Consider the following 26,033-nt stretch of genomic DNA (forward strand, 5'->3'; position numbering starts at 1 on the left):
TTTCCAGGGTGGAATGATTGTACAGTATACATCGTTAATGACCCTTTTGGAGAGAGAAAGCTATTTTTTGGAGGAGCACTTGAACGCACCACTTCCTGGGAAAGTGGGAGGTGAATGTTGTCAACGTGACTGTCATCGAGTAACGTTAGAGGGGCAGAGAACAGCGGAGCCTTCAGTGCTCCAGTTGTCTGTATCGTCGGGGACTTGGAAAGTGACTGGGCAGGTGGAGGGACAGGTTGCTAACCTCGGGCTTCAGGGAAAATGGAAATAAGTGGTTATTTCCCAATACCTCCTTTGTGCGCCTTCAGAGCCTCGGTGTAACGTTCAGGACAACTTGCCGTACATTGTCTTTTTTCCTCCTTTTTGGACCCAAGCAGCGCTAGCTAGCTTAGCCGCCAGCCAGCCGCCGATAGTGTCAGACACACAGGTACAGGAGAAGAGAGGAGGGGTTGGTGACAAAGGAAGGTGGCGAGGTAACGATGAACCGCTTTCGAAAGTGGCTGTATAAGCCCAAGGTAAGTTGTGTCAGCCCCTGCAGTCAGTCATTTTTTATGCATAGCTTTGGAGCTCGCTAGCCTGATCATTTCATAGACTGTCAGCACATCTGCTAACGTTAGCCCGTGTTCCTGATGTTACACTGTATTAATCAGCAGCTATCCCCTTTGTTGTTGTTGATGCTTTTGTTTTGAAGCTGCAGTCAGGACTAACAATGCTACAGTCTTCCAATTTGGGCTGATTAATACTGATTTACTTACATCTGTCTTCAGCTGACGTTAGTGTTCATGTGATTCTGTCTTGTTATTTTAAAGGTTTGAAATACCTTAATAAATCACTGATTAATAACAATGACAAGACCACATCAGAGCTGAAAAAATAATCGTTTTGCTTGTAATAGTAGTGTCATTATCATGTCGTTACCACATAAGAGGAAATATTTTAAAAGTAGAATATATTTTATAACAAAAGCTGATGTTTTTAATTTCCTTAAGAACTATTTGTTTTCATTATTGATTCTGCTGGATATTTTTTAATAAACGGGTTTATCATTTGGTGCATACACATGCTAGAAAATAGCACCTTTTTAAAAAATAAAAAAATTGCAAAAAACATGATTAAAATTAAAATATGTGTTTATTCCAAACAAAGAACAAATAAAACATGGCACAGTTTACCTGAATGTGTTATTCTGGTTGACGTTTTCCAAGATCCAAACCTTTTGTAAAGTAGAAGGTGACATATTAACCTGATTTTGTTGTGGTATCAGTTCAAAGTCAAAATATATTTTATTTATATCAGGCAGGACAAAGACACTTTGTTACAATTGATAGGGTGGACTTTAGGAAAACATTGTTTTGTGGCATCTAAGCCTTAAAGACCACCAAAATACTTACCAGCTATTTTTCTCATGCAGTTTATTTAAAATATTGATTGTCTCAGCTCTGTATACCATTTGTGAATACAGTCTGAAAAAAGGCAAAACAATCAAATCCTGCTCGGGAAACACATTTGTCAGCAAAATCGTCACTTTTTGGGTGCGCTAGTAATGGATGTGCTGTGATTCCTTAAATCAAGCTCAAAGTGTGGAAACATGCCTGACACAGCAGAGGAAGTATTAAAGGCTTGGTTGCCTTGTTAAATGAACAGTTCAGTATATGCCAACTGCAGCACCTTTTAGGATGAGTGAACGTGAACATTTCTCTGGGTTGAAAATTCTTGTTAACTTTAAACGTAACTTTTCAATGTCCAGAAAATTGCTCCACCCTTTCATTCGTAACATAGCACTGTGTTTGTGTCAGTATATTGACTTAAGGCTTGCACTTAAAAGGATAAACCTGTGTCATAGCTGCTGTACATCGTAAGTCTTTAAAGATTATTAAGCTTCTTAAACAAGCTGTTGACTGGTGGAGGTAACTGTTATTTCTTGGCATGCTCCTGCTTTCCTGAAAGTTCCTCGATGATAACGTTCAGAAAAACCCTTGTTATTGTGATACCTGTGATAAGAGGTAAGTCAACTGATAGGTCACTGTATGTTTGAACTCCACACTCAAGAAATCATCGGATGAAACAGTGGTGATTACAAGATATGCTGCATAGCTAAGCAGTTGTGATCACTCACAAGGCAAGCTAACTGAGCTTGAGCCAAACTAGCTGCCCATAGACCATGGGTGGGCAATTAATTTTCCCAAGAGGCCGTATGAGAAACTGGGACTGTTGTGGACTTGCCCTACATTATGATTCGATTGGCTAGCAACAATGTGAGCAGAGCAACAGCTCAGCATTTCAGTTTAATTCAATTTTTGTGTATTTTTTGTTGTTGTTGTTGATTTTAGTGGTTAGCGATGCTTAATTTTTAAGTCAGTATTGCTAGCAGTGTTGCTCTTTAGATCTGAGCTTGGCTACGGCCTATGGCTCAATAGAGTGGGTGTGGCAATCACTCAAATGTTGAAGTGCCCACTCTGAGTTGCAAGTTTCCCCGCTCCTCCAAGTAGAGGAATTTTAGTATCTTGGGATATTGTTAATGAGCGAGATGAGAGCAGATCGGGAGATTAACAGATGGAGCGGTGCCAGCCTGTTATGGTAAAGAGCGAGCTGAGCTGTCGATTTAAGGGTCAATCTATTTTCCTAGCTAACCTATAACTTAAGATGCATTCTGGGCACCTCCTAAGTGAGTTGCTCCGGTCCCATAAAGAGGGGGTCCAGGGGCAGAGCACAGATATGTTGGAGATTATACATCTCTTGGCTGTTTTAGAAGCACTTCAGTGTCCCCCTAGAAGAACTGAGGAGGTGGCTGGGGACAGGGTTTCCTGGGCATCGCTGAAAATAAATAAAACTTAATCAATTCATGTTTGATGTAAAGGGATTTTTTGGCTTGGAGGAAGGGAGTTTCTAGAGTTCATTCACACATTGGCAATAAAAAAAAAGTGTTTAGTACATGAAAAATCCGTTTTGAATTCGAAACCTTTAAAAGGTTTGGCAACACGTATTTCTAATTGGGAGCATAAGTAGAGTATAAGTTAGCCGTCTTGATAATAGAAAACTGCTGAATCACATCATCATTGGGTAATTATAATAAGAGCTTTTGCAACAGTAATGTCACACAAGGCTTAGATAAAAGGCCTCTGATTACACTTTGTCCACCTGTTCTTGACCACATAAACACACCTGCGTCATTCCCTATTCCTGAGTCAAACTGTATTTGCTGTCGCAGCATTTCGGTGATCCGTTGCTGGGGTCAGGCCAAAGTGTTGGGGTTCACCAGAGTATTGTTACATTCGTAAACGACTACTGCCTCTAAAGTGCTGAGCTATTGCATCAGTGCCTTTTCTGCCAAATCACAGCTATGGTAGGATTGAAAAGAATTACACATAAGTCTGTGGGATTTAAATGACCAGTTCTGCCTCAAAGGAGTGGGGAGAGGCGCTAAAAGCTTCTACAGTTGTGCCGATCAGCATGAAAGGCAACAGTAATAAAAAAAGAGAGTTCAGATGACTTTGGCACATGGTGCTGAAGAGGCACTAAGCTAGCCAATAGTTGTTTAATTTGTTCTAAGAGAAAATATCTCTGTACTAATTAAAATCTGTTTCCATCCCCCATATTTTGGCATTTATTGTCAAACACCACATTGCGTTGTCATTTCCATCAACAGTAAGTGGTTTATCACTGAACTATGCTCTCCTGGAGATAGAAAAGTGTTGAATCAGCTTGTTCCTTTGACTGAAGCAGAGCTATTGATATTTCCATAGCTGCTCTGTACCTCTAAGATAAGTCACACAGAGCAGGACTTTTTTTGCCCCTGCCACACAATCCCTTCTTAGTCAGACTCAAAGCATTAGTTCCTGGACAAGATGAATGTGTAAAGATGGATGTCCTGCTGAGAAGTACGCATGGGTTGGAAGGACATAATACTGCACTAATGACAGGTTAGGCTTTTTACATACTTTGTAGATCCTAAAACTGGTTGAGCTGGTTTTATGCAGCTAGTTAGGCAACCCAAATATCTATAAAGAGCTCTCCTACCTGGTGTGTTTTGTAACTTAGGTTATATTTAGTGTGGAGAAGAGTTGTAGATCAAAAAGATAAGCTTGGAGATGGATTAATAAGAGTGTGCTACATTGCACATTGCAGAAAACAAAGCCAAGACCAATGTTGGCTAGTGTTTCCTCACCTCTCGCTCATCAAGTTGCACAGTGACTGATTACAAAAGACAGGCGGCTAAACCTGGGCATTTCCTCTGTAGCCTGTGTTCCTCTCTGTGCTGTTATTCCATCAGGCATTCAGGAGCTGACCTTCAGCTTCACACCACCTCATCTGTCAGTGTGACGGGGCTCACAGGTCGCACCGAGCCCAGTGCACGCACCCCATTCTGCAGCACGCTACTAATTTTGCCCCTTTCCCCACAGGACATTTTAATGTGTAGATAGCTCATACTGCACTCCTCTCTATCTGAACGAAGCAGGTGATAACTTTTGTTTATAGTGTGCTGCTGCTTAATCTTTAGCATGGAAACAGATTGGATTTTAGCTCGCAACACATCAAACATCAGCCAATGAGGTTTCCTCTTGGCAGATTTTTATTAATTACATCATATTTCTAATAACTACTAGTGTTATTTAACAACAACAGTAATAATCATAATACTAACAATAATAATTTCATTTGTACAACACTTTAAAAAATGTAACAGTTTGACTAGAACCACAAATTAAAGATAAGTACACAGACATATAAAGATAGAGTCAGCAATGTCGTTTTGCATTTATTCCATCATGCACACATTAGATCTGAACTATGGCCAAAACTAATGGGAGAAAGGTTAAAGAAGCTAACCTATAAAAATTCATTTTCAGCAGGTATTTGTTGTTGGGCTGAGGAAAGCTGCAAATGTTTATTTGAGTCAACATTCCTACATAAAAACTCAGAGGGAATTTTATATAACAGTAAACAAAGCTTGCATGAGATCAAATCTCTCGAAACGTTCCTTTTTGTTATATAAAGAACAATGCTGTAAAATTATTAACATGTAAATGAAACACGTCAAGGCAGGCAAGTATTTATCATGCTCATAAATCAGTGTCAAACCATCATATGAGATACTCTGAAAAAGTTTATTTACACCATCAGAAAGACAGCCAGGCGCGCTGACAGCTGACGGTTTCGACAAAGAAACAGATTTTTGCTTTCCCTTTGTTCTCTCTTTGTTGCTGGCCGTGTGGGCCCTTCTTGAAATGCATCATTTGAGTTTGATTTGAAAAGAAATGTTCATGTATGAAGAGGTGGCAATGACACACAAACTAACAGACGCATCTGTTTAGAAGGTGGGAAAAGGCACAGTCATCAGACTTGTGACGCTTCACATTCTGGCTTTTTAAAAGACCAAAACCTAACACAAGTTTTCATTCCCATGAACACAGTTGTTACTAATACATTTATTGAATTATTAAATGGCTTCTAGGAAGAAGAGTTGAAACGATTAATAGACAAAAAAAAATCTGATACATTTTCAGATGATTAGATAAATATTAATTCTGATTATTGCTTCGGTTTTAAATAAAACATTGGGTTTATGTCATTTGAAGATGTCAGCTTGTGGTCTGTGATATGATGATTTTCATTGCAATGTTTATGTACAATATTGATAGTAGTATATATCTTTGAGTTTATGCTGGTCAAGAGTGTGCATTTTTACAACTGTGCTTCTTGTTTAAGTTTTCAATTTTAATCTTTATTCTGTCTTTTGTAACAAATATGTAATTACACGTAAAGTATCTACATAATCCTTGTTTGTAGCTTTAATTCATTTGATTTCGTTTTCTTGTCAATATGCCTCCAAGATTTAAAATTTTATTACACTTCTTATATAGTCTTATCAGAGGGAACCATAGCTGCTTATTTATTCTGTAATAATTGCTCCATGCCCTCGCTGTGCTAGTTTCTGGGCTTAGTCTTTGCACAGCCAGTTCTGCATAGTTGCCGCAGACTCGGTGTGCCAGCAAACTGGTGAGCAGTGGTCACTGTGGTTTCATATTTAGCCCAGTTTCTGGAGTTCCTTGTGGACATCCTATTCTGCTTACCCAACAGCCACGTGGTAATTGATTTGGTGTCAGCTGCTGGGATTTAGAGAGCTGACCCTAGTGCAGATTCAGGCAGGCCAGGCGATTGAAAGCCTTTTTAAATTCATTGCAGGACTGTAAGCAGAGCCCACTGTAAGAGGTGTGAGGGCACGATGCTTGAAGGAAAGTAGCCGTGGAAAACAGTGAGATTTTGAAGTACCACAGAGAATCAGCAAGTCTCAGTCCTGACTGAGGGGGATGTACACTTTTCTGCACCCTGTTTTTATTGGCATTGGTACCTTTTAAATTGCTCTCTTCATTATCATTGATGAAAAACATCACGATCACCTTTGTCTGTATTATAATTGTTCTTGGAATTACCTGTAAAATGAAGTGCCACCCCTCATGATTTGGCCTTTGTCTTCCCAGCAGAGGATGTGAGTGGCAGAAGGAAAGGAGAATAGTAGGCCTGTATTTCTAGGTTAGATTTTGGATTTGGCTTTAATTGAGAATAATGCAGCTTTTTATCAACACTGTAGGGGTTTTTCTTACTGAGTGTTATAACTAAGAACATTCACACGTTACACACTCTTTGCTTAACTGTTAAGTAAGTTATCAGATTATCAGTTTGTGTCGTTTTTTCTGTAGCTTTTATGTGATGAAGGGGCATTAATAAATAAAATCAATATTCCTGTACTCAAGGTCTCAATAGCAAGAGCTATTTTTTGAAAAGATCCCACAAACTGGTATTGTTAAGTTAAAATAAAAAGAGAGAGCACATAAATATAATAGTGACAATAAGGGAAACAATATGAAAAACTATAATTTCTTCTAGACACAGTAATGCTCTGTAATAGGTAAAACTGTTTTTGAAGGATTGGAAAGATACAGATTAGTAGTTTGGCAGCTGTAATGCATGAATGTAACAATGATGGGATAAATAAAATATATCTTATGTTATCCTAAATTTTAAACCGCTAGAAATAACACATTGGATGTTTCAGCACAAAACCTACTGTTCTTTTAGTTTGCTTTGCTTCGCCCTTTTATCGAGTTCACCTAAATGGGGATTCAGTCTGGAGACTGCTGGTTTTCCATCATCTGAAGCCTGCCTTGTCCTCTTCCTCTAATGTTTTGGGTCATTATCTTGCTGCAGGGTGAACCACTGACAAACCAGTTACCTGTGTTTATTTGTTACCATCCATATAGAAGCATCTAGTACTAAATCCCGCAGTGCAGTATTTTCCTGATAATACACAGGTTGTCCCGACACTTCCTTTGCACAGGCAGAGGGGTTTCTAACTAACCTTAACCCTAACCTATGGAAGCATCGGGTTCCAGTGTTCCAGAGAGAAATGAGGGAAGGAGAATGGCCAGTAACTTGGTTGCAGTCAGAAATAATGCCGTTCTTTATCAACACTAGAAAACCGAAGAAAACTTTGCAATGTTTCAAGGCCTAATTTACTTCTGGTGCTAAAGGGAGGCTTTAAGTTAATGCAGTTAATGACTAACAAAACAGCCTGTGTTCAATAAAAGTTTGGTTTTTTTTAGCAGTTTTCCACTTTCTTTGGGGTATGCATTTTGCTGTTTTGCAGTGAGGTTGAGGTATCAGGAGTGGGCTTTCAGGTATAATGCCATGTGCACAAGCATGATGACTGGCATAAATGTAAGCTTAGTTTACGCTTGCAGTTGTTACCTTTGCTCATGGTGGCATAAAAAGTAGTCATTATTGCTGATGACCCAGTGTCAGGTGGTTTCTTAATTTTGTAACCTGCGTCACGTGGCGTGGGTGGCATGCATGCAAACTGGTTGACATGGAGGCATGAGTCTATGTACTGGTCTTCCTTTAAAAGCATATTTACAGACTATCAATTGGATTCCCAATTGTCACAGAAGCTGTGCTGGGATTGCTCAACCAAAAGGAAAATGTGCGACTGTCTACAGAAAACTGTAGATAAACCGATAATTGGTGCTGTGCTTGAATGACATAGTTCCTTTATATCACCTCTTCTGTTACTATTACAGCCATGTAGCATATACTTTTCTCAGCAGTGATGTCTGTCATTTAGAGGTAGACAGTTGTAAGTCAAGCTCAAGTATAAAAGGTTACAACGCTGCGTTGATGTCATAATTGTTGTGCGCAACAACCGATGCGTCAGGCGTAACCGCAGCTTTAATCTCCACCGACGCCAAACAGAGGTGTGTGTTTGCCCACACAAGCACTGTAGATATCCCGGGCTGTCATTGTGTGACATCCTGGACAATACTCATTCTCATTCAGTGATAACAAGAGTCAGTATGTGGACAGGATTAGCTCGATTGACTTAGAAGTGTGTGACAAAACTACAGGAAGGAAGTGCGTTACCGGACTTGTGTGTTGATTCATCTAAATCAGGAAAATTCTTAAAGTTTGGTCATCGCAGAGTAAGAAAAGGGTGTGAGCATCTCCACGAATGCTTTCATCTGATTGGGACACCGAGCGATACATGAAAAAAAAAGTTGTGATTTTATCAAATCTAAAAAAGCGTTCCCTTCTGTAGCCTTGATCCAGCAAACATTACCGGATTGTATAAGCAGATTATTTCTTGCATAAGAACTCGAGGGGTGTCCCCATGTGTCACCACATGACCATCGGGGGGGTGGGATACTGGACACGCCCCAGGGCCACCTAAATCCTCCGTGCCCTTGTGTGTTCGCTCTGCCTGCTCGGACCATGTGCTGGGCACATGCTTGGGTCATTGCTGTAGTACAACACCAGATTAATCCATCCCTCAGAGAGCAGACGGGCTCATAGATTATGTCATCAGCCCAGATGGGTTGAGCACTTTGATAATACTGAGTCAGTGCACTCAGTTAAGTTGGTAGCGTGCTGTGGACCCAGATCAACTTTCAGCTGGTTTGTGCAGAAATACTCCTCAGACATGAACACAGTTAAAGATTTATGTATTAAATATCTTAAAATGTGGTATTTATGGATGAAAGCTGACTATCAATAACTCTGAGGTAGAAAGGAAACTCCTGACGCGAGCTGAACACGAAGGGAATGACTCAACATAACTGGAAGTAAATCAGCATAACACAGCATTGTTAGAAAGATTATACTTTTTATTCTGCCAAACCTCATATAAATAATGGTTGCAGAAGTTTCCTTGTTTTCTACCAAAAAGATTGGCTTGCTCTTGCCATGGCTTTTATGCTGAGTCCTGAATAATAAATAAGGTGATGAACTGTTCTCGGCTGCTTTCTTTTTTTTCTTTTTTTTGCCAGTCTGCCAGCTGACTGAAAGAAGCAGAGTGAACTGGTTTCCCCCTACAATATTTGCCTCTGATCGTTGTAAGGAAGCCAGAAGGCAGCAAATTGAGCCTGGAATAGAGTATGGAGGGCACAGCAAGGTTTCTCATCTCATAAGTCCCTTAAGTGGGCTCAGTGTGCATGCACCGATGCTATGGATGCTCATGAAGCATTAGCCTGACAACCGTCATCATCTGCACAGTCTGAATAGGAATGAAATCAGCAGCTCAAGGAAAGAGCTGGCTGAGATGATCAAAATGCTGATCACACAGTGGCAGGGAACTTTCAGTAGCACGTTTCAATGAGAGTCACCCCGGCACCGCATGTTATTGATGTTAACGTTGAACAAAAAAACAAAAAAACCAGCAGAAATTCGACTGAGTCATTGTGAAATGATGCGATTGTTGGGTTTTTACTCTAATTGTCACTCTGGATGAAATCTTGGGATCTTGGTCACCTAAAATGATGAGTTTCTGACCGCAGTGGATGGAGATTTAGAGTCATCCCAGACAGAGGGCACCCAGGACAAGTGACAGCAGGACTATAACAGGAGAGTGGCACGCCACAGGGGACAAGAGCCAAATCTGCTGAATCATTTCCTCACGCAAGGTAGAGCTGTCATTGGTGGTGAATGATGATAACACAACTCACGAGTTCGGGAGTCAAATCCCCAGACGTTTACAACTTTTATACCACGATATGACTCTGCTATTTTAAGGAAATTTTAAGAGAGATTTAAGAAATTATTTTTTTGGCTCTTTCAGTTATTCTAAAACTTTTAACCATTTTCTCTAAACTTTCAAAGCTTTTTTATATAGGCAGATGAAGGCAGGCGCTTGTTTCCAATGGATAGCTTGCCTTTTTAAAAATTTTGTTTACTTTTTTAGAAGAGCCTGTAACATCATTGACTCATGACGCATGTAACAAAGTATATTACCACTGGAGACTGTGGATCTGAATCTGTGACAGAGGACTGAGCTGTGTTTTATTACTTTCAAAGGTCTGGAAAGCTTTTTTAGTGAATAAGTCATCGGTTTACTTTTAAAGGCCAGTAAAGCTATTTCAGTGAGTATGTCATCAGTTTCTAACGAACATCTGTTCTGTTATCCAGTCGATACCACTTAACTACTGAGTGTAAAAGGGATACAGACACAGCAGTTTTAGGGCAAACAGTATTTAAAACTTCACTGGTTTTATTTGTAAATGTAGCTATGAGTCTTTTTTTATCTAGTGGGCACTAATGTAAAAAATAATTTGGGTTTTGCCTCTCCTGCAGTGTGTGAGAATATACAGCATGTGCAGTTAAAATGTTTGTAAGGTCCTAAGTCCACTCCTACTGCCTGAAACTCCTTGTTTGGAGTCCAAGCTTTTATTCCATGACTTATCTACATAACCATGTGCCACATTTGCATAATGCCTGTCTAGGCACGCCTAGTTTGGCACGCCTTCAGACAGACTTGTTTCAGCTGCGAGCATTGCAAACCAGGTGTTGTATTGTTGGTTGGAACAATGAGTACAAGTCTTGAAAACCCAGGGGATCACTTATAGTTTTAAATACAGTGTCAACACAGCCACCCATTTATTTTCTTCCACTTATCCAATTGAGGGTCGCAGGGGTCCTGGAACCTATCCCAGTTGTCATGGGGCAAGAGGCAAGAAGTAAATCACACCTACAGCTAAGTTAGAATCACCAATTAACCGAAGCCATGTGGGGATGAGATGAGATTAAAGGTTTTGGTGCAGAAGATTTTCAGGTTTTGAAAATGGGCTGCTGTAGTCTGTATGTCTTTGTAATGGCTGCATTAGTCAGATAATGTTGTGTCTGTTCACACGTAGCACATTATAACTCAACTAAGTTTAAATTCACTTGAGCTGGTGCAGCTGTCTTGAAGGTTTTCACACTAGTGTCAGAAAAGGGGGCTGATGCAGACTTCTACACTGCATGAAATTCAGTCCTTTTATACCTTTGTACTAACTCTTATTAAATTATTATTCAATGCTTTATGGTTCTGTAGACCAAACAGCTCACGCATTCCTGCCTTTACCTAAATCAGCATGCCGTGAACACTGCTTGCCTTTGACTTATCCCCCATGATGCAATGCTGCAGGAATGTTTCCTCTTGTGTGAGGAATGCAGCAGGAGGAGGCTATAGGATGGTGTCTGTCTCAAACACTTCTTTTCTTCCTTCTTCAGCGTTGGCCTATATCCTTCAGAAAGTCTCCAGCTGAATGCCGGCAGACTGTGAGAAGTTTTGTGTCTGGACTAGAAAATGGTCTTTCACTGTCCCCCACTCCTGTTTCCTGTTTGGTCATTGACATTTGTATCATAGGCTCGCTCATTGTTGTTCAGTTGTCCAGTCAAACTGGCCTGTCTTCCGACTGCTGATGTCACAGCTTTTCTCTCTGTTCAGAGGATAAATACCTCATCTTGCGATCATTTGGGTGTATTCCTGTATGAATAATATTTCGTTTGTGTTCATTTACCATTAGCCTACACATTCAGAGACACTTAGTTATGTTTTTTTTTCCATTACAGTGATGCCAAATACACTCATGAAATGACAGAAGCATTTATTTATTAGCTAAACATCAGTATCAGATGATATTCCCTTTAACCCTTTACCACCCAAGTTTCATACAGACCTAATGGACTTATCTCATCTTTCATGAACCATATGAATTTTCTCTCCCTCCCAAAATAGTCGAGGAGTAAGGTAATGTGAAGCTCACGTGGTAAAAACTAGGCGGAGCTGGGGGGGGGTTTCTGTCAGTGTTCAGATTGCAGTGATTACTTTGTGCTACCGTGACACACAACTTATTCCCGTAAAGCTCATTTTCTCTTCTTTCCTAAACTGTTTGAATTTTGTCACTTGAACAAACGGTCATTTAAAGAGTGCTTGTAAAAAATGCTTAACTGGCTCAGCAGGCCCACTGAGGAAATAAGAGATCACTCAACCTTGGACCGCTAAAAAAAATCTTCATAATCTCAGAATTATGACTTTTACTAAAAATTTATGGCTTTTTTCCCCAGAAGTCTGCCTTTAGTCTCAGTGATCTGACTTTTCCTGTATAAATCTACCATGTTTCTCACAATTTGGGTGTTTTTATCCTCATAAACAGATTGAAGTCACTGAAAAAAATTTCATTCATGAATTATTTTTAGTATTACTCTGGATTTATCGTGTATTCATTTATAGTCTATGTAAGTAGCGTGTAAAGCAACCTTGTTAAGATAGAAAAACACGCTCAGACTCAGTTATGTGTGTTTGTATGGCCTTCTCTGCTCCCTGCTTCCATCTTATTCAGTAAACATAACACGGCATATGAAACATTGCATAAAAATTCACACACATGAACAAAATGTGCAGGGATATTTTTGATTTTACTCGCAGCAAGTTGAAAAGCTGTGTTTGGATACAAAATGGGTGTCGTATTGGCAATGACAAACATCTGCCCTGAAAGAGCTCTAAGCTGGAATTGAAATGCTGATCTGCTTCACTTTAGTGCTGCTGTTCTCCCGTCATCTTAGCATGGGTCTTTACCTGGGAAAGACACATTATCTTCCTTGTGTTGCATTGCCATCTAATAAAAGTTTGACCTTGACAAAAAAATGAACAAAATGTTGTTATATTGTGCGCTGTGTGTTAATTAGGATTGCCAGGATGTGTTTGGTTACAGCTAATAACCTTTCTAGAGCAGCATGTTCACAGTAGTTTTTCCACCTCGCAGTAATAATGCGACCCAGCTGTAGGAGATATCTCTGTTTTCTTCTTGCTGTTTGTTTCATTATTAATGAGCGAGAGAGTGAGGGAACAGCACCATGTATCATATTCAGAGAGAGAGAGAGAAGCGCGCCTCCATGGGGAGAGCATCGTGCAACAGGAAACACTGCAAACTTAAGGGAAAAGATCCTGTGAGAGGTTCCGATAAATACCAGTATTCTCTGGTTTTTCACGTCATAAAAAAACACTTCCAGTCAGTGCACGGCAGGCAAATGAGCCCGTTTACTGGTGCAGCTCTCTCTGCTTCCAGTCTGCACAGTCATGCTGGCCTTTTGAGCTCCTGTGCCATCACCGAGGCTGTGTGGTTTGTGATGATGCACATCGGTATGTGGTCGCCGTTTTCAGAACCATTAACCTTTTGGTTAACAGAAGCCCTCCGCAGGATGTGTGTATATGTGTTCGTGCGCACTTGAAATGTAAATTTGGTATCTAGATTATCCAGTTAAGTTTGAATTGCAATTATAGATGAACAGTTGTTGTGTTTCCATTTTTTTAACGTATCTTTTTCTGCCTGGTGTCTTGTGGCTGTGTGTGTGTGTGTGTGTGTGCGCTTCGCACTCAGCCTTGAAGTGATTTGCTGTGTTGCGCGTTTCTCGCCACAATGAAGAGCACATGGCAGGAGATATCCACCAGCGCTAGGCTCTCTAATTACACCTGCTCTTCCAGGGAGCTTTTATACCACAGTACTGTGGAAAAGTCTTGCGCCACTCCTCATTTCCTTGTATTTTGCTTCCAAGGAGCCAAAATTTCTTGTAATTTCTTAAAGTGGCCTTAAGCAGTTTAGTTAGTTTTCCACACTTTCTGAGGGTATTTCAAAGCGGGGTTTTTTTTCACAGTTTCAACACAGTTTGATCGCCGTGAAATAGTTTTTGCACCAACATTGTTATTCCCAAAGATATATTATCTGAAAACATGACATATCATGGATCAAGTGTGCCACAGTGTGGGCTTAAAAAATGAGGAGGTGGAGATAAGGTTAGGTAAAGTCAAAGTGGAGGTCAAAAAAGACCTTTTGTTTAGATTATAGCAGGGTTAGTCATTTATGTCCTCATATGTGTGTGAAATGTGCGTATGAATGAATATGAATTTCTATTGTATTTCTCACAAATCAATCCCAGCGAATGGGAAAGCAACCTGCGTTACGCTGGCCTTTACAGCGCCCTACTTACCTGATTTTATTTTTGTCCCTAAAGATCAGCAGTATGTTGGTTTGTTATACGTCCTCCGTGTCCTGTTAGTGCTTAATTGCTTTGGCATGACTTCTCCCTCTGTTGTGGTCTTTTTATTTTGCTCCTTTATTTGTGTGAGATTAGTTCCTGTATGACCTCAAAGAAATGAAAAGATGCCTTGAAGCGTTAAATTGACAGCTGGGTACAAAGTACGTTTACATAAACACTCACACTTATTGTAACTACGCTTCTTGGTAATAAATCTTATTCCACTTAATTCCCTTAAATGTTGCCATGTTTAAGGGGAAATAATAATCAGTAATAATCAACCAAACACAAGGTTCAATGCATGCAGTTAACAAGAGGGAGAGCATACAATGATGAATAATGATCTACACCCTGTAATGAAAGTAATATAATTAGGAAATCCATTTTGAATTGTGACATCATCTTTCGGCTAGAAATCTGTTTTGTTTGTTTTTTTGCTCAGCTGTTAGAAATTCCCCCTTCAAACCCTGAGTGTGAGTGATTCACCGACCCAACAAATCCATCCAAAAATCTTGTTTAGCTTCAGTTGTATATCCGTAGCGTTTTGTGAAGCGAGCAGAGCGTCAGTTTTTCTCTGTTTTTTAGTAACAAATGTCTGATAAACACAACACAAGGGCCGCTATTGGATGACTTCTTGTGTTTTATTATTAGAGCATTTTAAACAGCACCAATTTTGTTATGAAAGGTTAGGTAACACAGGTGTTACTAATCATATTAATTAAAGCTCCATATTTAAACCTGAGCAGAACCTTCACCACTGTCATTAGTAACACCTGTGTTTCCTTGCTGTTTAATGTGAGAGGGTTGCTGTGAAAAAGGCCTGTGGTAAGATGTATGAGTGTCTGTCTAAATCCAATCCAGGCTAACACTAAGACATAACCATAAAGTGTGCACTGAATGCTATCTAATGTAGGGCAAAAGTCAATTTGAGTATATGTATCTTGATAAGAATGATCACAAAAGCCATCGGTAGCATCATCTTGCTGTTCCAAGTCCTTGCTTTACCTTGTCCCTGTTGTTTCTAGTAAAGGTTTTGTTGTTTGCTTTCATGTACAGTGATTTCTTCTGTAAACACTGTGCTTTTTATGACATGTAAGGTTAGGTCAGATGACTTGGTGCCTTGTGCCCTGTCCAGAACCAGTTAGGATGCTCAACCTTTTTGAACTGCTTGCTTTGCTGCTAAGTTAATAATGTTTACTAAATGAAAGACATTCACTAAAATATTAAATGAACACTTCATGGTTTTTTAATTGTCTGACAGAGTAACATTCAGAAACTACTGCTCTGGGGGATCAGTGTAACTCGGGATTATTTCAAATGCTTTCTGTCTTTAATAATTCCATTCAGTGCTTATATTTTAATATCCAGAATTCCCAAATATGCCTAAAGATGGCCAATTATATTATATTATTTGCATTTGTGAGAATAGGCTTTATGTGCTGAATGAGGCATAATAGTTAAAACCAGAAGTGAATAGAAATAATACCCCTAATCTCTATAGATGACAGATGGTAAGAAATGACAGTCAGTGATAAAAGGATAGATACAAATCATAAAGTAATTGAAACTTATAAGTTTATTCCATTTACATTGCTTTGCTTTGATTGTTAACTACTGAAACTGCTTTGTGTTTCTGTGCAGAGGACAGACCCTCAGCTCTTGGCCCAGTTCTATTACGCCGATGAAGAGCTGAACCAGGTGGCCACAGAGCTGGACAGCCTTGACGGCAGGAAGGACCCTCAGAGATGTACCTTGCTGGTCAACCAGTTCAGATCCTGTCAGGTTGGCAGATAACAAGCAAAACTTTCACTGTCTTTTATTACAAGCAATGCATGTAGATAGGCCATATGCAAATCTGGAATTTAGGTAAATTAACCCCCAGTTTGGGTTTGATTTCCTTTGTTTGTTTTAATGTAACTGACATGATTACCTGACTCTAACTTGATTTGGCCTCTCAACTAAAAATAAAGACAGCCACTATTATCCCTTTCCGGACACAGGCGTGGTGATATGACTGTTGCCTTAGTAAACACTGCATGAAACAATCTTGCTGATAAGTGAGATAAGTAGACTTTGCTTGGAAGCCATCAGTTGACACAGTTAACTTTGCTTTGATAACACAGAGCCCTGTGTCATGTGGGCTCTCTGTAAATCATTACCGGAGTGGCTTCTTTAGAAAGAGGCATTTTATAACCTGAGGTGATTTCCTTTTGGGATTAGAGTTGGTTTATTGGTCTCATTTTAATCTTCTGAATATAAATCAGGTTGAATCTGAGCCACAGAACAAGAATCTTAAGGTGTGAATTCATGGTGGGTTATTTATGTGCTCGTGCAGCGCATTGTTGCAGGTTTTCACGAGGTCAAGGCTGAGAGGAGATTAGCGGGTGATGTTGGGCATGAGTGATGGCTGCTATGCTGCGTCATGCTGAAAGACCTAGAGGTAGTAGGGGAGGTTTTCATGTGACCTGTTATGCCTTAGCCTCCCCCCCACTGGCATAGCGCACAAGGAGAACCACCTAATAAGGTCATCACTTGATCCCCGACTGTTCTCTTTCCTCTCCATCCTTCCCTCTGCCATGCTGCCACCTTTTTTTTCTTCTGTCTTATATTCTCAATTAGGCTGATTTTTAATTAGTCTCTGATTTTTTTTTTCAATGAAAATATTTAACAGCCATTCCTAAGCACTTATACGTTTAGAGAGGAGGCTTTTTAGAGTGGCTTCTCTCAAAGGCATTAAGGTTTTTTTGAGAATGACTGAAGCAGCATGATACCCCATAGCCCAGAGGCCCTAAGAATAGAAAGCAAGTACATTCAAGCCAAAATGTTGTGCTTGAACCTGCCACTGCAGCTATCAGCTCTTATTCATGGACCTCTGCGGGGGTTGCTGGCATGCTGCTCACATTATGTTGGCACTGCTGTTCTTACAGTGTGGCCTGCTGGAACAGGCGTGCGAGCGCGTGTGCGTTTTGAAATGGACAAAGATTGAGATGGATGGAGAAACATAAGAGACAGGCAGAGAAGAGGCCAGATGAGGACAATAAGGAGAGTGAGATGGGCTTTTAAAAAAAAAAAAGAGGAAGGAAGCTAGTCTTGTGTCATATTGTTGGGTGTCGCTGCAGTCACAACTCCTGAATACGTGGAAACAAACACAAGTGAAGGTTATCACCAGTGTCCCCTGCTGGGAGGCGCTCGCAGACATTGAGGTGGCACTTGGACCGGCCCCAGACACATGTGCAGAACACAGCCATAAAGGAATCAGTGGTTAAGCTCTCCCTCTCAAAGCTTTTTAATCTCTCTCCTCGGGGCGAGCAGAGAAAGACGCAGTGCTGTGCCCGACAAGATTACAGTGCACAGTGCAGCTGCGGTTGAGTGAAAGGCTCATTGTAAGTCATTGTTATGGCTGTTGTACATGCCAGCGGCACATAAGCTCTTGATTAGCTCTTGTTGTATGTGACAGTGCATTTTCACTGCTGGAATTATGGGCTTTAGTTCAATGTTTTTATTGAAGGAAAATTTAGCTGTGAGGGCCATAATGGTCTCAAGTGTTTGTCAAGTTGTTCCCATTCACGTCCTAATCAATGGTCCTCAGACACTGCACTATAATGGCCTTCTTGAAAGGGTGACCGATGTTTAATCACGGATTATTGACCAAGATTAGTTAAAGAAAACAAAAAAAACGCTTTTCAAGAACAGACCTTCACTCACTCGTGTCTTTCTCTGCCACTAGTTCAATTTAGCTTTCTGTCACTCTCGTGTTCATCTGCAGGACAACGTGTTGAACATCATCAGTCAGATCATGGATGAATGTATCCCCTTCGACCGGGCCAACAGAGATTTTTGTGTCAAGTTCCCCGAGGAGATTCGTCATGACAACTTGGCAGGGCAGCTGTGGTTTGGAGCCGAGGTAGTGTATTCACAACTTGATCAATCTGGGAAAAAATGACCTTTCTCTGGCTCAAAACAAAATGATATTTAATTTTTTTTTTTCACACACTGAGTTTTTTGAATGCCAAGTGTGCCGTCGTAAACAATTTAATTCTCTGTGCATAATTATATTGTCTCTGCTTGTTGCTGTCCAGTGTTTGGCTGCAGGCTCCATTATCATGAACAGGGAGATAGAGAGCATAGCTATGAGACCCCTAGCTAAGGATCTTACTCGCAGCTTGGAGGAGGTACGCAACATCACCAGAGACCAGGCCCTGCGAGACCTCAACTTGTACACAGACCGCATGAAGGACGCATTGCGACATTTTGACAGCCTTTTTGCTGAGTTTGAGCTCAGGTAAAAATAGAGACAAGACTTTATTATCAATGGTATGCACTGGATTAATCTGGATTTATCATCCACTTAATGATATTTCTGCAAGTGTGCCAAAAAGTAATTACATTCCACTTTGTGTTTTTTTTCCACTGGCAGCTATGTGTCAGCCATGGTGCCTGTGAAGTCTCCCAAAGAATACTATGTACAGCAGGAGGTGATTGTGCTCTTCTGTGAGACTGTGGAGAGGTGAATTTCTAGACAGACATTTTTCTGCTAAATAATCCTCCTCTGTGAAATACCACACAGAGATGATGTGGTTAATTTGACTACTTTTTTTATTTCAGGGCCCTAAAGTTGGGCTATCTCACACAGGACATGATTGATGACTATGAACCCGCACTGATGTTTACAATTCCCAGACTGGCCATTGTGTGGTAAGTGTTGCGTGTCCTTTCACCACCCTCTTTGTTTCCATTCCTTTGCACCCTCTTACAGAATTTTAAACATGTTTTTAGTGGGCTGGTTGTGTATCCAGAGGGACCTCTTAACCTAGACCGAAAATCAGAGGATATGTCTGAGCTCTTCAGGCCTTTTCGCACTTTACTGAAGAAAATAAGGTAAAAGCCATGAATATCTAACATGGCAACAAATGTATTTTTTCACAGTTTATCACTATGCTCCAGCTATCCTGTGCTGCTTTTTTCAGAGACCTGCTCCAGACCCTGACTGAGGAGGAGTTGATGACGCTAGAGAGAAACTTGTGCATTTCTCAAGAAGGGGAGTTGTCCACAAGCCAGGGACTGGCCACAAACGGCGTACCAGCTCCAGTCCAAGAGAATCACTCGTCCTGCAGTCCTGCTAATGAAATCTCCAAAAGGGGGAGTGAGGGAGAAGAGGCGCCACTGGCTGTGCTTGTCTGTCCCAGTCAGGAGGAAGAGTTGGCAGGAGTGGAAAAAGGCTGGGAGGAGGTGGAAACTGTGAGGGGAGAGGAGGAACAGGAGCAGGGTTTACTCTGTGAGGAGGCAGAGGAGGCTGAGCTGGCATGCTCCATGCAGTACGATGAGGAGGAACTGGAGCAGCTCAACATGATGGTGTACCGCGTGGGAGACGAGATGTCGACTCTGCTGTCGCCTCCCAGCCAGGGTCAATCTCCAGCCCACGATCCCAACAGAGGACAGCCTGCAGGCTCCAGTGGGGCTTCCAGCACAGAGGTCTCTCCACGCAGAATCTTGGGGAGCCGAGGAAGGACGGGCATTTGTACAGAGGAGGAAGACAGGGTCTTCTTCATGGAGGACCTGGATGCAGCAGGAGAACACATCACCAGAGAGCCTCGCTGTTATGTCACCTCTCCTCCCAAAGAGTCTGCTCGTCCTGTGCAGCGCAAGCCCGCACCGAGGCCAGACTCGGTTAGGAACGGCTGGTTCTCTGAGACAACATCTGAGCAGCCTTGTCCACAGCCACGCAACCTGAACACACACTGCCCAACTGCAAAGTGTCCCCCTTGTACTAACGTCCCTGGTTCAGAAGCTCTGCCTTACACCAATGGGTGGGACATGGGTTTAGAGGGGACAGCGTCTGAAACAGCTGAAGTCATCGCCCATCGTATGGGAGGCATGAAGCTGTCTGCTACAGTCATCTTCAACCCTCACTCACCCAGCTTGACAGAGCTGGCTGTGGACAAGCTGCTGCTACCTCGGCCTACTCCCTCTGAGATTGAGCCCTGTGGCCCCCTGGTGGCCACTCACTGCCTACTCAACTCTTGCGTCTGCTGTGGCAGCTGCGAGGATGGCCACGAGGATGCCATCACCACAGAGACTACTGGACTCGGTTTAGGGCTCGCTCTGGGATTGGACAAACATTGTACGACGCCTGCCTCCAGCGCTGTCATCCAGTCCTCTGCTTGTCGGCTCCCTCCTCGTCCTCACGAACACAACAATAAGGACGACGTGGCCCATTTGAGCACTCCTTCCTCCCGCTCTGCAGAGCCACTGGAAGAGGCTCCTGGGCTGGGACACCAGACTCAGGATTGTAGCTCTAGTGTCAAAAATGGAGCCTCCCCATGTAATCACCAGCTGAGGACTGAAAAAAGACATGCTAGCGGTGGCCGACAGAGGGACAAGGAGATTGATAATGAAAATACTGAAAATAAAGATATGAAGAGGTACACCAAAGAGGACACCAGGAGAAGCTCCAGGTGTGTTTCAGTTTCATTTTACAATATTTTATGTGGCGAACATGGACTCCTCCATGTTCCATTAACACATATCCAGTTTGTTTTGTTTTCCTTAATTTATCACAATTTTCCACTTTCTTTTCTCTTAATATTTATATCCATTTGTTTTGTTTAACTCTTTATTTATGTACATGAATTTCTGTATTTGGTTATTTTTAGTTTTCAGAACTCCCCACTCAGCTCTGTGTCAGGTAGTGACTGTGAGAGTGTGTCGGTCACCACATGTAGTCTGTCAAGCAGTGCATATACACCCAGGTAACAAATCATTCATCCAAATGTGTCTGTTTCATGTTTGTGCTTACTTCCTACTCACATTCACAGTAACTAAAGAAACCTTAAATGGCTATTTTAAAAAAAATGATGCATTTGTTAATTTGGGCAGAGTAAATAGCGTTATTGTGCATTTATTTCCACTTTGTATTAAAGTGGAGCTTCACAGATTTTATTCCTGGACTCCACCAGAGTAGCTTTGCAAGGCTAAGATGGTCCTCATTTATTTTATTTTGGACCATTAGTTAATTTACTGTCTAAATCAAGCTTTTTTAGCTCCTCTCACTTTAAGGCAACTCCACTTTTGTTCTGATTGGCTGACTCTTGCAAACAGAAGGTTTGAACTGAGGCTTTGTAGGGCTGCTGTTTTTACCGTCAGAGCTGTGTACCAGAAGTGACTATATTATGATTATCCACTCTCATCTACATTGTGCAGTTTTCAAGAATAGAAAACAGAAGCAGAGCATTAAGAGCAAACTGAACCGTTTGGCTCTCAGGATGTCTCGTACATAGTGAATTTGTATGCATATATAAGAGGAAAATCAGGAAAAGGATAATTGGTCCACTTTAAATATGGAAATCTGCTTTTATTGATGTAAACTGACTGTGAAAATGATGTATGGACGTTTGGGGAAAGATGTTAATTGATGATCCTTCACTGTGTCTCACCGCTCCCTCTAGTCCTGTCAGCAGTCTGACTCCCAGCTCAGGGACATCAGAAGACCCGGACCAGCAGGAGATCCAGCTGGCCGTGCAAGATGCCAAAGCAGCGGCCAGAAGCAAGATCAGATCTCGTTTCCACAGCAGCAGCGACCTCATCCACCGTCTCTTTGTCTGTATATCAGGTATAAAAGCTCTCATTCTTGATTCGCTCTCTACTCACCTCTTTTTCTCACTTGGCCTGATCTCCATTATGTGTTTCTGTGTGATGCAGGTGTTGCTGATCAGCTGCAGACCAACTATGCGAGTGACCTTCGCAGCATCCTCAAGACTCTTTTTGAAGTCATGGCAACCAAGTGCGAGGAAGGAGACAATGATAAGCAGAAGAAAGGTCAGAAAGGTGTTTTTTGATTATGAGATATTTTTAGTGTTACAATATTTTGCTTTCTCTCTTTAACACACTACAGACTGAAGTCAAAACAGCCTTTTCAATTCAGCAGAACTAGTAACTAGTATTTAGTCATATTGCTCAAAAGATTAAACTTTCTTATAAAGATTTAACCAGTGGCCACAATATGATTTTCTTTTAATCAAAACAATGGATTAAATGATCGTGTGACAGTGTAAAAATGAATGCTTGCATTAATTATGTGCAGAGAGTGGTAATTGTTCACTCGAATAGCATCGTTTTCTAAAGGCAGCTGCTTTCAGTGAAAAGCTCTTTAAAAAACACCCCATACCTACCACCTTACTTAATGAGCCTGATGTTTCCCTAATGAGGCTCCATGTGAAAAAAATGAACGCTAAATTAACAGTGATAGGTGCGCCACCCCCAACTGAGCAAAAAAAGCTGCTTAACATAAAACAGAACACATTTCTGATCATGAAAAACTGCTCGTTTAAAAATAAATAAATAATAATAGTTTAATCCCATTATAATGGGATTTAATCCCCCATCTGAAAAACAAAAATCCTCAAATGTAGTCACTGGAGAGCATGTTCAAATACTGCTATTCTCTTTATCCTCATTGCCACATTTGCAACAACTTTGCAAATGTGGCAACAAATTTGCATCAAAAGTCTCAATTAGATGCAACATAAATAAATAATAACAAATGCTACTAGCACTTTAGCTCTTTATGGCATGCTTGGAAACTGACGAAAAATGGTGGTAGCTGGGTCTTTGTAAGGAATATGCCCTGATTTCATTATATAAAGCTGTAGAGTTAAGTCTACCTCGAGTTCTGTTTTCTTTAAATAAAGCTGTTAGGCCTGCACTGTCGCCCCAAAATTTTCTAGATGGCACCTGACAGGGGTGCAAGTGCACATCAGGCATGTCTTTTTACACTGCCAGCTCCCTAGAACACACTGTTTTAGTGGGGCTTTTTGTTTGTTTGTGGCATATTGGAAAAATATGCTAAAAAATCACAAGAAAAATACACAACCACATCAAAACAGAACCAGGTGCTTGGCCCAAAACAAGCTGATGACAAGTGTAATAAAACGACAGCTTGCACAGTAATGGACATAGCAGTGCAATCTTAAATTGCATGCTGTTAGTCAAATTATCTAGTCACTTCATCCTCCCATTACTGTTTCATGTTAACAGTTAATTAAGTTCATATGTGAAAACAGCTTAGAAAACACTATAGGGTCTTTTCTAACAGCGATTCTGCACTATGTTGTTTGTAACTGAGCTGTTAAACTAAATAACAATCAGTCACACAACACACATTTCTTCTTTTATGGTGTCCAGCGGGGCCTGTTATGCGCAGCGCAGTACTGGAGGACTGTGCTCTGTGTCAGGAGACCATTTCCTCATCGGAATTGGCAGCCAAGGCCCGTGAGGGCCAGTTCGAAGGTCAGCAAATCCACAAACAGACCCACACAGATTTTTTTTTTTTTTTTTTTTTTTTAAATGTCAGCCAGTTCCTTTCTCCTTCTCTCAGCAAACGTTAAGCTGGTGACAGCTCTGCTTTGTGTTTACTGTTTCTCTTTGGCTCTGTGCAGACCCTCCTGACTGGGTCCCTGATGAAGCCTGCAACTCCTGCATTGCCTGCAAGGCTCCGTTCACTGTTATCCGCAGGAAACATCACTGTAGAAGCTGCGGAAAGGTACGATCTGTTCGGTTTAACATGAACTCGATCAAACTGATAATTCATGCGTTATCATGTGGATGGTAAGTGATACACTGCATGATGTGTCGTTTCAGATCTTCTGCTCTCGCTGCTCTTCCCATTCTGCTCCGCTGCCTCGATACGGTCAGGTGAAGCCTGTCAGGGTCTGCACACACTGCTACATGTTCCATGTCACGCCCTTCTACAGTGACAAGGCGGGCATCTGACCTCAGAAAACCATGGGAATGCACAGTCTGCCACAACAAGGACATATGCAACAGACAGAAAGCTGTGTACAAAGCAAAAGCAGCACTGCTCGGGTAACCCCTAATGGTCATAATTGTACCAGCTAAGCATGGCCATTCAAAGATGAGACGTCAGAAATTCCAGACAAAAAGCCACAGAATTCCGATTTAATATTTCTAAGAGTTTCTGGTGTGTCGGCGGGTTTCTCTGCACCCAAATGATGCACAAATGCCTGTACATGTTTTTAAAAAAACAGGAAAGAGGAAAAGCAGGCAATAACAGATATTAAACTGGCATTGTGCAGCAGTCCTCTGTAGCAAAATCAAAACAGGCCTCCTTTTTTCCCTCTTCTTTCTTATTTTTCCTTTTCTTTTTTTAGCTTCGGGTGTAAATGGAAGGACTTTGTGAAATATTTCCAATGCTTTAGCGAGCTTCCTATGTTTGTGCCCGAACTGTCACGAGTCTTGGATTAATCAAAAGAATGTAAGTTGTGATCAACATGTAAATAACTGTAATTCTGGTAATAAAAACACTAAAATGTCTTCAGTAAACATTTGCTCTGCACTGGAACTGAAAAGCAACCTTCACCAGTCCACCAAAAGTGAAAGATGGACGACTTTTATATTAAGATTCCTTCATGCTTTTAATGGCAGTGAATGTCTAACTCTGTATCACTTTGTAAGATGGAGTCTGAATTCCAACAAGACTGACCATTCACCTCTCCACGGTTATGGGCTGTGCCCATTGCTTTTACTGTTGCACCACGGCACACTGAGTTTTCTCCGGGGACTCTCCTGCACGCTGAGATGAATAAAAGGGATTTCTTAGTCATCACTGTTAGGTCTGGAAGGCCCCCTAGTGGAGAGTTGACCTCTCATTACTCAGTGCCCTCATTAGCGCCACAATGTGTATAATTTGCTTTGAACCAGAGGCCTTTTCAGGTGCCGGCCTACAGGAACACAGGCCCGTTGATACCTGCTGGGTTTCTCTTTCTCATGATGTTATAGTGCAATATTGTGACTACTAATTGCAGTGGGCCTGCACATTTAAGAGACATCACTCTGCTTTTTGAAATGCATCTACAGGCCCTTTCTGAAGAGCAATGTTTTCCTGATACGTGTTTACACTGAATTATATTCATCCGTTCCTCTGGTGGTACTGACGGTCAGGACCAGATTACTTTTGTTCCCAGACTGACGTCATTTACTCTCGACTTCCTCTCTGCTCTTAAATCTGCTTCCACAGCAATGACAGCATACACAGTATCTTCCATAGCTACAGTATATTGGTTTGTACATCTGATTGCTCTCAAGTGGCCAAAATGGACCACTGAGCACCTGTTATGAAATATCACATCCTATCCATTCTGCTCTGGCTTAAAGCAGTTCCTCAGGCTTTACATATTAAGAATCACTAAATACTGCTGTATCAATTTTATTTTCATCAAAGAAACATATGAACTTACTTTGGAAAGGTGCGGTTTTTCTTTTATAAAGAACAAAAATAATGTATGAAGCTATAATTATCTTTATGTTTAAAAAAAAAAAAACATGGAATCATGCAGTAATTAAAGGTTGGGATATCATATTATTTCAGAGCTTGGTCTTATTTTGTAAAACTCCAGTACATTTCCATGATGAGAGCTGTGTAAAATATTGAACAAATACTGTTATATAGTTTTAAATGCAATGTATATTGAAATAAATGATTTTTTTTTCTGTTTAAAAGTAGTCTTCTCTTTATTCACGGAACTGATAGAGACTGAAAAACTGCAGGGCGTATGTTATGTTAACCGTCCCATGATTGGAACAGTTGCTAGCTGAAATTTGTCTGTCTTGATATTATGTAAAGATGATCATTTAAAGCCTGGAATAATTTTAGCTTCTATGTGCCATTTTTATTCCTG

The 26,033-nt window shown here is 41.0% G+C and overlaps 1 protein-coding gene across 3 annotated transcripts; it reads left to right on the top strand.

Annotated features, from left to right (window-relative positions):
* The first annotated feature begins 125 nt into the window (after positions 1-125).
* Positions 126-25,717, top strand: zfyve28 (zinc finger, FYVE domain containing 28). 3 transcript variants are annotated; one of them, XM_003453096.5, is made up of 14 exons: positions 127-515; positions 15,982-16,122; positions 18,107-18,244; positions 18,420-18,622; positions 18,758-18,847; positions 18,946-19,035; positions 19,117-19,218; positions 19,308-20,795; positions 20,994-21,089; positions 21,786-21,949; positions 22,039-22,155; positions 23,521-23,625; positions 23,775-23,878; positions 23,977-25,717. In XM_003453096.5, exons 1-14 carry the CDS (start codon positions 480-482, stop codon positions 24,106-24,108), a joined length of 3,006 nt encoding a protein of 1,001 aa, XP_003453144.1. In that variant the 5' UTR covers positions 127-479; the 3' UTR covers positions 24,109-25,717. The 3 variants fall into 3 exon arrangements, with proteins under 3 accessions (XP_025756787.1, XP_003453144.1, XP_005477077.1); XM_005477020.3 differs by lacking the exon at positions 127-515 and adding an exon at positions 15,072-15,165; XM_025901002.1 differs by lacking the exon at positions 20,994-21,089 and having other exon boundaries at positions 126-515.
* The last annotated feature ends 316 nt before the right edge of the window (positions 25,718-26,033 follow it).

This window comes from Oreochromis niloticus, linkage group LG19, assembly GCF_001858045.2.
Source record: "Oreochromis niloticus isolate F11D_XX linkage group LG19, O_niloticus_UMD_NMBU, whole genome shotgun sequence".
Lineage (NCBI taxonomy): Eukaryota > Metazoa > Chordata > Actinopteri > Cichliformes > Cichlidae > Oreochromis > Oreochromis niloticus.

Bases quoted from the DNA above. Each gene is read 5' to 3' on its own strand.
- zfyve28 (XM_003453096.5), top strand. From the start codon at position 480: ATGAACCGCTTTCGAAAGTGGCTGTATAAGCCCAAG. The intron at 19,219-19,307 runs GTAAAAGCCATG...TGCTTTTTTCAG, and splicing joins ACTTTACTGAAGAAAATAAG to AGACCTGCTCCAGACCCTGA. The intron at 20,796-20,993 runs GTGTGTTTCAGT...GGTTATTTTTAG, and splicing joins GACACCAGGAGAAGCTCCAG to TTTTCAGAACTCCCCACTCA.